Source organism: Monodelphis domestica, chromosome 2 (assembly GCF_027887165.1).
Source record: "Monodelphis domestica isolate mMonDom1 chromosome 2, mMonDom1.pri, whole genome shotgun sequence".
NCBI classification, from domain to species: Eukaryota; Metazoa; Chordata; class Mammalia; order Didelphimorphia; family Didelphidae; genus Monodelphis; species Monodelphis domestica.
The window spans coordinates 137575169-137586821 of NC_077228.1; the positions used below are offsets into that span (position 1 = coordinate 137575169).

The following is an 11653-nucleotide window of genomic DNA, read 5'->3' on the forward strand; positions in this document are numbered from 1 at the left end:
TCACACTGTGAGCTCCACGAGAGCAGGGACTTTCTTGTTTCTTTGTATCTTCAACTCTAAGCAAAGTGCCTGGCACCATGTGGGCGCTTAATAAATGCTAATAAAAATCCTTTAGAATTTGTAATTGTAACGAACTGAATTGATGACATACATCAATGTCATCAATATATCAATATAGCAACACTGGGCATTTACAAAAGGAATTTATGAATTAAAACATTCTGTATATTTCAATATGTGGAGTACACTAGGTCTCTTCTGGTGATCTGTTAAAGCTCCTGTATTAGAAGTACGAATAAATACCGTGGATGTGTATACTTCACTAAACACAAGTATGTCTGGGCTTAACATTTAACTGAATGATAGAGTGAACATGACTGAGGGTACACCTGCATGTAGACACAGTGTGGTGTCACGTATGCCTGCTGGCCATATCTGTATGTTGACATAGAACTCTAGGATTCTTCGAGACAGACCCATGTACACACAGAGGGGCGTCAAAAATGGGGATGGGTAAGGGGCTGTCTGGACACCTGTGTCACCTGGGGACAGCAACGAAAGCCACCTGTACACCCAGGGGAAGGGACCAGGGCCCTGACACGGAAATGTTTCCAGTGGGGTAGCCACCCCACCCGAGCTTCTGCGGAGGGGAGGGGGGCGGAGGGAGGTGTCACGAGTGACTGAGGAGGCTAGGGCGAGGGCCAGAATAGGATGCGGGGCCAAGGGGGCCACGGCGGGGGCAGCGCCCACCGGCCGCCCCAACCCAACCTTGCCCTGCCCCAGGATGTGCGACTTCCACAACTACGCCTTCAGAGGCTGCCTCCGGGAATGCCGCTCTCCCCCCCCACCTTCCCCCCCCCCCCGGTACAGGGCCCAGGCCGGGGGGAGGGGTTGGGAAGGGGGACAGCCCGGACTCCCGGGCTTTCGGTTTCCGGCCCCTGCGCTCTCACAACAACACAACCCAACACCCAGAGACACCATAACAAAGGCGGAGACGGCAGCGGCGGTAACCCCAGGGTGCGGGGAGGGCGGCAGGTCCGGCAGCCCGCACGCCCGTCAGGCGCGGGGCAGAGCCCCCACCCCCCCCTGTCCAGGCCCGGGCAGCCCCGAGGCGGCCAGCCGGCGGGGAGGAGGGGGAGGGGGGCGATTGGAGGTGCTACTCACTCTCGTCAGGCAACTGGTCGAGCTCCGCCATCTTGAATGAGCCGCGCCGCTTTTTCAAAGGCTGCCCGCCGCGGTGCATTGTGGGGCGGAGAGAGCCTTTGCGAGGGAGGTTCGAATGCAGGAGCTCACTCTCTCTCCCGCTCGCCCTCTCTCTCCCTCCCTCCCCGGGCTCCCCAGTCTCGCGGCCTGGCCCGCGCGCGCGGGGACACCCCGGCGCTGCGCAGAGGGCGCGCGAGGGGGCGGGCGCGCGGGGGTTCGCGCCGGCCCCAGGAAGGGGGGAGGGGGCAGGGAAGCCGAGCCCGCCGGCCCTCCCGCCCCAGGCCGAGGTGCCCCAGGGTTCCCTCAACCGAGCCCCAGGCTGATACAGCAGCTGCCAGCCCTGCTAGGGAACCCAGAGGTGCCGGGGCGGGGAGGGGGGGCGGGGCGGGGGAAAAGGGGAGGGAGGGCCGGGAAGAAGAGTAGGCAAAGGGGACAGACCTGGCGGTCCCGGGGCCGAGGATGCCCAATTACTAGCACGTTTCTGTGCAGGTGGCCTGGCCTGCTTGAGACCTCCCCTATTTGCACCCCCACCCCCACTTCTCCGCTGGCTGCTGAGCCTGACCCTGTTTACGCCTCAACTTCTTCCTGCTCGCCTCCCCTCCCCCCACGGGATAGGGCCTGGGAGGGAGGAGATGACGGCTCCGGTGACACCCGGATGGCACGGGCTTTGTCGCTGCAAGCCCCAGTGTCTCCGGAATGACAGGTGGCCTGAAACGCTTCCTGCCGCCCGGGAGTGCGTAACTCCCCCTAAAAAAGCGCTCTTAAAGAGCACAAGATTGAGAAAAGGCAATCTGGATTTGAAACCTGACCCAGGTCTTCGAATACCTGTGTGACCTGCAGCTGTCATCCTCAGTTTTATCCTTAAAATCAGGGATGTAGACTAGATCAAGATTCTAAACCAGAGGTCTATGAAGTTGATGTTTTTCTTTTTTAATATTTTGACAATTTTCAATATAATTGGTTTCCTTTCTAATCGTTTCTATATTACAGAAAGCTAGATGAGGTCTTCAGAAGTCTCTTTTTGCTACTTCTAAAATGAATTATTCCTAGATCATCCATCCTAGACAGATTAAAATTTGGCCTGAAGGAAAGAAGACTTCACATATTCTCCCTGTATAACCTATACCAATGATAACCACTCTGTTCCTGCAGCTAGGTAGTACAGTGGATAGATTGCTAGGCCTAGAGTCAGAAACACCTGAATTCAAATTCTGCTTCTGACACTACAGCTGCCTGACAGTAGGCAAGTCACTAAATTATGTTTGCCTTAGTTTCCTCATCTGTAAATGAATTGGAGAAGGAAATGGCAAACCACCAGTTATCTTTGCCAAAGAAAACACCAAATGGTGCCACAAAGAATTGGACACAACTGAAACAATTCAATGACAAGAAAAGCATTTATATCACACCTTGAGGTATAAAAAAGTTATCATTTATTCCCCCAGACAACTTGGGGAGGTAGGCTATTATTATCCCTATTTTACAGATAATTGAGAGACTTGCCCAGGCTAGATTATAAATTCTGGACTTCCTGACCCTTTGGTCCTACATTCTATCCACTGAGCCTCCTAGCTACCTACAATTTTATCTCAAATTTTTCTTGATTTAAGTATGGAAAAGTGGAGTAAAATTTTAAAAAATCAAGCCTTGTCTCCAATTTTCTTTCCTATATAGGAAACATCTTACTTGATTTCTCCTCTATCATTTTCCCCTTTTCCAAATAGTTAATGATATTAGTACCAGTGATCCTGAACACACAAACTTCATTTCTCTAGGCCTTAGTTTTCCCAATTGTCACAAGAAGGTGATAGATTGGATAGTCTCCAAGATCTCTTCCAGCTCTGAAATTCTATGCTCTTAATAACTTAATGGGTTAGGTTTTTTTTTCTTTCTGAGAGGACTTTCAGTCATCTTATTCATTCTTGGGAGGAAGTAGCAAGTTTGCTGCTCAATACTTTAAAGTCAATAAGTAATTATAAAGCTCCTAGTACTATAAACTAGACACTGTGCTATGCTAAGGATAAAAAGAAATAGAAAAAACAATCCCTGCTCTCAAGGAACTCAGGGTCCTGAGATGTCAGCATGGATACCTTCCTTCACAGATTAAGACCTTTAATTACTCTATTTGATAGAAGGTATTGAAAGTGGGTATGATTGAAAATGCATTGCCCTATGGTGAACCTGATGGTGATTCTCTCCCAATTGAAGTGATCCTCTCTAAATTTAGGGAGCCTAGTCCTCAGCATCATAATTTGACATTGGGCTCATATTCAAAGCATTTTTAATATGATAGAAACTGCCAGAGTTTGTGTTGCTCTGACCCAGCTTTCTAAAGAAATACAATATCCATTGTAGTGGGACCTTAGTGGAGGAAAAAAGCAAACATTAACTTCAATTTTTCTTGTTGAGAGACAGGCCTGAGGTGCCTTATCTTCTTTCTCCTGATACTAAGCTTATAAAGGAATTATTTCAATTCAGAAGTTGTTGCTATAGTCCATTTGTCAGATATTCCCAAGAATGCTTAACACAATTCTACAAGCATATAATGTTCCATAATCTCTGAAGCAAAGTAGTAAAATGAGACTAGATCAGTGTCTGATCAACATATCATATCAATACATATCCAGGGTGTGCTATATGTGCTTAGTGAAAAGAAGGGTATAATACAAAATTTATATGAGGTACAATCAGTGCAGTTAGCACAATGGATAGAGAGCCGGGCCTGGAATCAGGAGGACTTGGATTCAAATGTGACCCTGAGCAAATTGCTTAACTCCCATTGCCTAGCCCTTGGCTCTCTTCTGATATTATAACAGAAGGTAAGGGTTTTTAAAAAAAGACAGATCCCTGCCCTCAGGAAGCTCAGGAGGCTAAGCTCAATTCAAGTGTCATCCTTGACTCCTCAGTCTCATCCCCATTGTATCCAATCTATGGCTAAATCACATCAAGTTTACCTTCAAAGAATTTCTTGAATACACCCTTTTCTCTCCTCTGATATTGCTACTACCCTGATACAGGCTCTCATCACTTAACTTGCTGATTGGTCTCACGGCCTTGATTCTCTTCTCATTCTAGTCCATCCTCCCCTCAGTTGTCAAAGTGATCTTAATTGATCATGTTATCTCCTCTAGTCCAATAAACTCCAGAACAAATATCAAATCCTCTTTTGGGCATTCAAACCCCTTTGTAACCCTCCCCTCCCACATCTCCAGTCAAATTGCATTTTATATCCTCTAGCCCGAGTTGAACTACATTCTCTGCAATCCAGGGGCCTCCTTGCTGTTTCTTGAACAAGATACTCTATCTCTAGACTGGACATTTTCTTTCACTTTTCTCCATGCTTAAAGTTCACTGCCTCTTCATCTCCACCTCCAGGCTTCTCTGAGTTCCTTCAATACTAGCTAAAATCTCTTATATGAAGACTTTACTGATCCCCCACAATATAATGCCTTTTCCCTGTTGACTATTTCTAATTTATTCTGTATATGACATTTTTGTACATAGCTGTTTGCATGTTGTCTCCCCCATTAGATTGGGAGCTCCCAACAAAGTGTCTTTTACCTCTCTTTTGCCTCCCCAGTGCTTGGCATAAAGCCTATCACATAAAAGGAGCTTAATAAAAGTTTATTGCCCTACTTCCTATAGATTGCAGAAGAAATCTCATCTTTGCCTCTCAGCAACAACAGTAGTGATAATTTGAGCATATGGCAGCAAAAATATGTGCTTTCCTAGATATGTCTGAGACTATAATTGATATCCAGGGTCACTTTTTCCATTTTGATTTTTTCCCCTAAGTTCCTATCACCAAATAATACTGAGAAATGAATATTTCTAGTTCTGGAAGTAATCATGAGAATTTGAAAGATCAGGATTTCGTGCTGCAGCTCTGCAGAACATGCTTCCAGTAACTGTATCATTACTTAGAAATGATGACCACTGCCAGATCATCAATCACTCAAATGATCACAATCTTCAATGAGAGAACTAAGAAAACCCAATTCATGGTGGGGTTTCCTAAAAGATTTGGTCCCTATGACTCTCTCAGATAGTACAAGCATTAGTTGAAAGTGAAATGTCTGTTCAGTAGTCTCTTTACCTCCCAGGAGAATAGAATAGCTGTGATATGTTATTTTTTCAAAGTATTTGTTAATATACACTTATGAGTCTTTGCAAGTTTTAAGAATTTCTGTTGAGATGAAGCAAGTAAACAGCTATGTTATAATTAATATATACTTCGTGCATTAAGTGCTTTTCTAGAAAGGATCCTGTTCATTTTGGGGAGACTCTAAATTAATTATGCAAATTTTATTTTAGCACCCTTTGGGCATAGTTCCAAATTGCCATCCAGAATGGATGGATCAATTGGTATTGGTATTGGGTCATAATAAACCAGATATAAGGGAAAATCTTGATCTCCTCTCTTGGGTTTAGGTTCTACCAAAAGTGAATCTGATTCATGAGAGTCCATAGCAAGAATTTCCTAGAAGGGACCCTAAGCACAGAGTAACATGCAAATAGAAGCCATTGGAGATGGGGTGAGGGGCAGCTAGGTAGAACAATGGAAGAGTGCTGGAAGACTGTTCAAGTGTGGCCTCAGATACTTCCTAGTTGCCTAGCCCATGTCACTCTTCCATTTTAGAAATGATATTCTAAGACAGAAGGTAAGGATTTAAAAGAAGACGAAAGAAGAAGAAGGAAAAAGAGGAAGGAGGAAGAAGAAGGAAGAAAAGGAAGAAGAAGAAAGAAGAGATCTCAGCTTTGGGGATAAAAACCCACTATTTGACAAAAAACTGGGAAAATTGGAAAACAGTATGGGAGAGATTAGGTTTAGCTCAACATCTCACATACTACACCAAGATAAATTCAGAATGGGTGAATGACTTAAATATAAAGAAGGGAACTATAAATTAGGTAAACATAGAATAGTATACCTGTCAGATCTATGGGAAAGAAAAGATTTTAAGAACAAGCAAAAGATAGAGAATATTACAAAATGTAAAATAAATTATTTTGATTACACTAAATTTAAAAGGGTTTGTACAAACAAAACCAATGCAACCAAAATTAGAAGGGAAGCAACAAATTGGGGAAAAAATCTTTATAACAAAAACCTCAGACAAAGGTCTAATTACTAAATCTTATAAAGAGCTAAATCAACTGTTCAAAAAAAAATCAAGCCATTCCCCAATTGATAAATGGTCAAGGGACATGAATAGGCAATTTTCAGAAAAAGAAAAACTATCAATAAACACATGAAAAAGTGTTTTAAATCTTTTCTAATTAGAGAAATGCAAATCAAAACAACTCTGAGGTACCACCTCATACCTAGCAGATTTGCTAATATGACAGCAAAGGAAAATAATAACTGTTGGAGGCAATGTGGCAAAATAGGGACATTAATTCATTGCTGGTGTTGTGAATTGATCCATCCATTCTGGATGGCAATTTGGAACTATGCCCAAAGGGTGCTAAAAGAATGTTTGCCCTTTGATCCAGCCATACCACTGCTGGGTTTATACCCCAAAGAGATAATAAGGGAAAAGACTTGTACAAAAATATTTATAGTTGTGCTCTTTGTGGTGACAAAAAATTGGAAAGTGAGGAGATGCCCTTTGATTGGGGAATGGCTGAACAAATTGTGGTTATCTGTTGGTGATGGAATAATATGGTGCTAAAAGGAATAATGAACTTGAGTTCAATAATTAATTAAATTCCATGTGAACTGGAGTGACCTCCAGGAATTGATGTAGAATGAAAGAAGAACCAGGAGAACATTGTACACAGAGACAGATACACTGTGGCACAATCGAATGTAATGGACTTCTCTACTGGCAGCAATGCAATGATCCAGGACAATTCTGAGGGACTTATGAGAAAGAGTGCTATCCACATCCAGAGAAAGAACTGTGAGAGTAGAAACCCAGAAGAAAAGACATTTCCTTGATCACATGATTTAATGAGGATATGATTGGGGATGTAGACTCTTAAATGATCACCCTAGTGCAAATATTAATAATATGGAAATAGATCTTGATCAATGACACATGTAAAACCCAGTGGAATTGCTCATTGGCTATGAGAGGGGAGTCAGAGGAAGGGAGGGAAAGAATATGAATCATGTAACTATGGAAACATGTTCTAAATTAATTAAATAAATAAATAAATAAACCTAAAAAATAAAAAAGAAACAATGGGGGCCACCAGGTAGCACAGTGGATAGAGTACCAGATCTAGAGACAGGAGGTCCTGGGTTAAAATGTGACCTCAGACAATTCCTATATGTGTGACCCTGGGCAAGTCACTTAACCCTAATTGTTTGGCCCTTGCTGCTCCTCCATTTTAGAAATGATACTAAGACAGAAGGCAAGAATTGTTTTATTTTGATTTTAAGAAAGAAATAATGAATATGAAGAATTCAGAGAAAATTGGTAAGAATTTATGAACTGATGGGAGAGTAAGCAGAACTAGGAGAACATTTGCAAGATAACAACAAAAAATATAAAGGAAAACAACACTGAAATATTTTGAACCCTTAATGATGCAGTGACCAATTATGACTTCAAAGGCCAATGATGAAACATGTTTGCTTCTCATCTAGTAGAATATTTGATAGGGAATACTTTGTTAAATATGACTGAAGTGATGCATCTGGTTTTTAGCTATTCTTTAAAAAAAAAAAAGCTATGACTGCAGGGAATTAAATAAGGGGTCAATAAAGGTAGAATATAGGGTTTGTCAATTGGAAACTAGCAAAGTCCTAGACAGTGCTACGTACGATGAATTTAAAATGGTTAAAATCAGTTTAATTTCACAATTCTGAAGCAAGAGTAGAAAAATCAGATGATTTGGGTTATCCATGAATGAATAATTATCTGCAGGTCAAGGGAAGCAGAAGGTCATAGGGACAGCAGATACTTAGGTAGTCACTTTCGTGACACAGTGATATACTATGGAGTTGAGGTTGTTATGGACCAAATGAAATAATAAATATGAAGTAATTTGCAACATTTTAAATGCTATATAACTGCAAACTATTATAGAAGCAAATGAAGCTAGAGTAGAGGAGGTGGACTAGTAGAATAGGGATGGTTTAATAGACTAATATCATGAATAGAAGGTTGGGATCAGAGGGAAATTTCAGAGTTCTAGAACTTGCAAATAATTAAATTCCAAAAGATGGTAGCATGTAGGCTATTTCAGTATGTGACTGATATACAGACCAGGAGATTGCAGGAGTTTAGGTGGAGGAGTTGAGAAGTCAAACTGTTAAGATGCATTGTCAGCATAAATGCTGAAATATTTAAGCTCAAAAGACTATAAGTAGGGGCCTACACACATTCAGAAAGTTGTAAGAATGATGTGGAAGTCAATTGATAACAACAAAGAGTAAACAGAGAGTGGTATGAACAAACTGAATGGACCCCAAAAGAACACCGATCAAAATTAGTAGAGGAATGGTGGACAGTTGACAAGTTTTTATTAAGTATTGTGATAGGAGATACAAGTATTAAAAAAAATAAGCTTACATTTTAATGGGGGGAGATAAGTATACATAAAAATGTGTACAGAATAATACAAAGGAATAAATGCAAACATATATGAAATAGATAACAAAGAGGAGTTTTAGAAGGAGAGCTCTAATAATTAGGGCAATTAAGAAAGATTTCTTGTAGAATATTGTACTTGATCTGCAACTGAAAGGAAGAGAGATACTCTGTGATGTGTAGATAGGGAGAGAGTCCATTCCAATCATGTGGGACAGCCCAAAATAGCAAAGATTATGTCCACCCTTCCTCTTAGCCCCATGTATTATGTGCCTGTGCCTACATTATTAGCAAGCAAGGTAAGTTAGGAATGGATGATTAGAGTGGTAGTCAAGGTCTAGGAAAGTCAAACCTAGAAAATCTTACAGTCTTCAAAGTGTACCAAGCTAGAATTATATGTCTGTCACTCCTCAAATATTTCTTGAGTAGGGCTATGAGTTTGAGTTCAGAAGGAAAGCTTTTTTGCTAGTCACCTGTCTTTGTTCTAAGACAGAAGAATTGGAAGGGCTAGGCAAATAGGGGTAAGTGACTTTCCCAGGGTCCCACAGCTAGGAAGTGTATGAGGCCGAATTTGAACCCAGGACTCCTATTCCCTAGGCCTGGCCCTAGTCACTCTTAAAGGATGGGCTTGATCTTAGCTTATTTTCACTAATTTTGGTCCTTCCTAGCAAATCCTGGTCATACCAGAGATCATCACAAATAGCCAATCAGCCCATTTAACCAAACAAATCTGAGAATTACATAGATTAGAATATACAAAAGTGTGTGTGAATTCTCTAGCTGGGAGCAAAATTAAGTTCTTGGCTCAAATTAGGAAAAAGGATCCAATCTCACCTAAAGTGAAGTCTTCTCTCCAAAGTCTTTGGGAAGGCAAGTTCAAAATCAGGCATCTGTTGAAGAGCCAACTTCTCCTACATGTCTACAGTTTCTCTACATCTCTCATTGCCAAATACTCTCCATGAGTATCTCTAGAATGTCTCCTATATATGTATAGAGTGTCACACTCAACATTCTCTTCATCAATCATATCTCAATCCTCCCCTACCTCCAGTCCCAGTACATAAGCAGTACATAAAACCTCCTGAGTTCTGTTGGTCATATTATCTTCCTTATGCTCAGAGTGACCTCTAAGTTAGGTAAGTACAGCTATTTTATTCCTGTCTTTTGGAGATGAAATCCAGATTCACAGATATTAAGTGGACTGCCTGTTGGCACACTAGTAATAAGAGTTAGGATATGAAGAAGCATTATAACAGGTAGTAAAGCAAAATTTGAAAGTCAGTCTCCTGAAACTGAAAAGAGCTTAGTTTCTCCTATACCATATCTCCTAAGAAAATTATCTATTTATTCTTGCTTTCTTAAATAGAGCATATTAACCATGACATAATAATAAAATCTTTTAATGTTAACTCAACAATCATTAGGAACGTCAATTATTTGTATTGTGCCATATGTCCTCCTACAGCAGTATCCTCAGGGCCCATTAAGCAGCAAAGAGCTGTTTGCTCCCGGCACTACATGACCCTGTGTTGCTAAACATTTTTAGTTTATCTTTTTTTTTTACAACTTTTCTAGCCCTTATTGTTGTTAGGACTCTATCTCTGATTGTTGTTGGTCTGTCTGCCTTTAGAATAATAGTTATTAACCTCAGGTATGTGGTATTTTTAAAAAATATTTTGATAAATATCTCTCAATTTAGTTGTTTTACTTTTAACCTTATGTATTTTTATTTATGGATTTAAAATCATACTTCTGAGGAGTCCAAAGGTTTCTTCAGACTGCCAAACAGACCTCTGACTCCAAAAGTTTAAGAAACCCTGCTCTAACAGGTCACTAATCATTCATAAATCAGAGAGCAGGAACTATGAATAATAACTCATTTATATAATATTTTAAGGTTTACTAAATGTTTTTCTCACAATAATCTTGTTATATAGTATATGGTCTAAATTTTGCAAACCGTCATCCTGAAAAATGAAAAAGTAAATTAACTTATGTATAGCCATACAACTAGTAAATGCAGAGCCTAAATTAGAATCCAGGTTTTTTGACATAGGTTTTGACACACCTTATAACCAAGCATGTTAAATACCATTTTATACCATATTCAACAGTAAGCCCCAAATGGATACATGACCTAGATATGAAAGATCATGTAATAAACAAATTAGATCATCAGGGACATAGATACTTTTTCACAATTATGGATGAGAGAAGAATTCTTGATCAAGTAATGAAAAGAGAGAATTAGAGGACAAAGTGGACAAGTTTTTGAGCAAACAAAATCAATGCAATTAAAATTATAAGGGAAGCAGCTAATTAGAAGTACATTTTTTGCAGCAAATTTTTCTGATAAAATCAATAAGCATTTATTGAGCTATATGCCAGGGATAAAATGAAAGGAAGCAAAAAAAGGAGTCCCTGTTATCAAAGAGTTCACAATTCATTGGGAAAACAATACACAAACAACTATGTACAAACAAAAGAGATACAAGATAAATTGGAGACAATCTTAGAGGAAGGCACTAAAAATTAAGGGGGATAAAGAGTAAGGAGATAGTGATGATGCCTATATGGTGACTGGGAGGATGATAGTAACTTTGACACTAATAAAGAAGTTAGGAAAAGGGGAGGGTTTGGGGAAAAGATAATGAGTTGGGTTTTGGACATGTTGAGTTTTAAATATCTATGAAACTCCCAGCTCATAATAGGCAGTCAGAGGAGAGAATGAAGGGAAGGAAAGAGGTTAGGACTAGACAAATAGATATGAAAATCAGGAGAAGTTGATGAGACAACAGAGTGAAGTAATATTGAAAAGAAGAGGGCTGAGCACAGAGTCTTGGAGGACACCAATAATTAGCAATTGACCTAGATGAAAATCCAGCAAAGGAGATAGAGGCAGGCAA

General features: G+C 40.5%; 1 protein-coding gene across 3 annotated transcripts in view; it reads right to left on the bottom strand.

Annotated features, from left to right (window-relative positions):
• Nucleotides 1-1548, bottom strand: part of LIN9 (lin-9 DREAM MuvB core complex component) — a 97053-nt gene extending 95505 nt beyond the window's left edge. The window contains exon 1 of one of the 3 annotated variants that reach the window (XM_056816019.1): nucleotides 1165-1548. In XM_056816019.1, the coding sequence (XP_056671997.1) occupies nucleotides 1165-1243 (79 nt within the window). In that variant the 5' untranslated portion in view covers nucleotides 1244-1548. The remainder of the gene's footprint in view (nucleotides 1-1164) is intronic. The other 2 variants (XM_007481500.3, XM_001376905.5) reach the window with 2 other exon arrangements.
• Between the last annotated feature and the right edge of the window lie 10105 nt (nucleotides 1549-11653).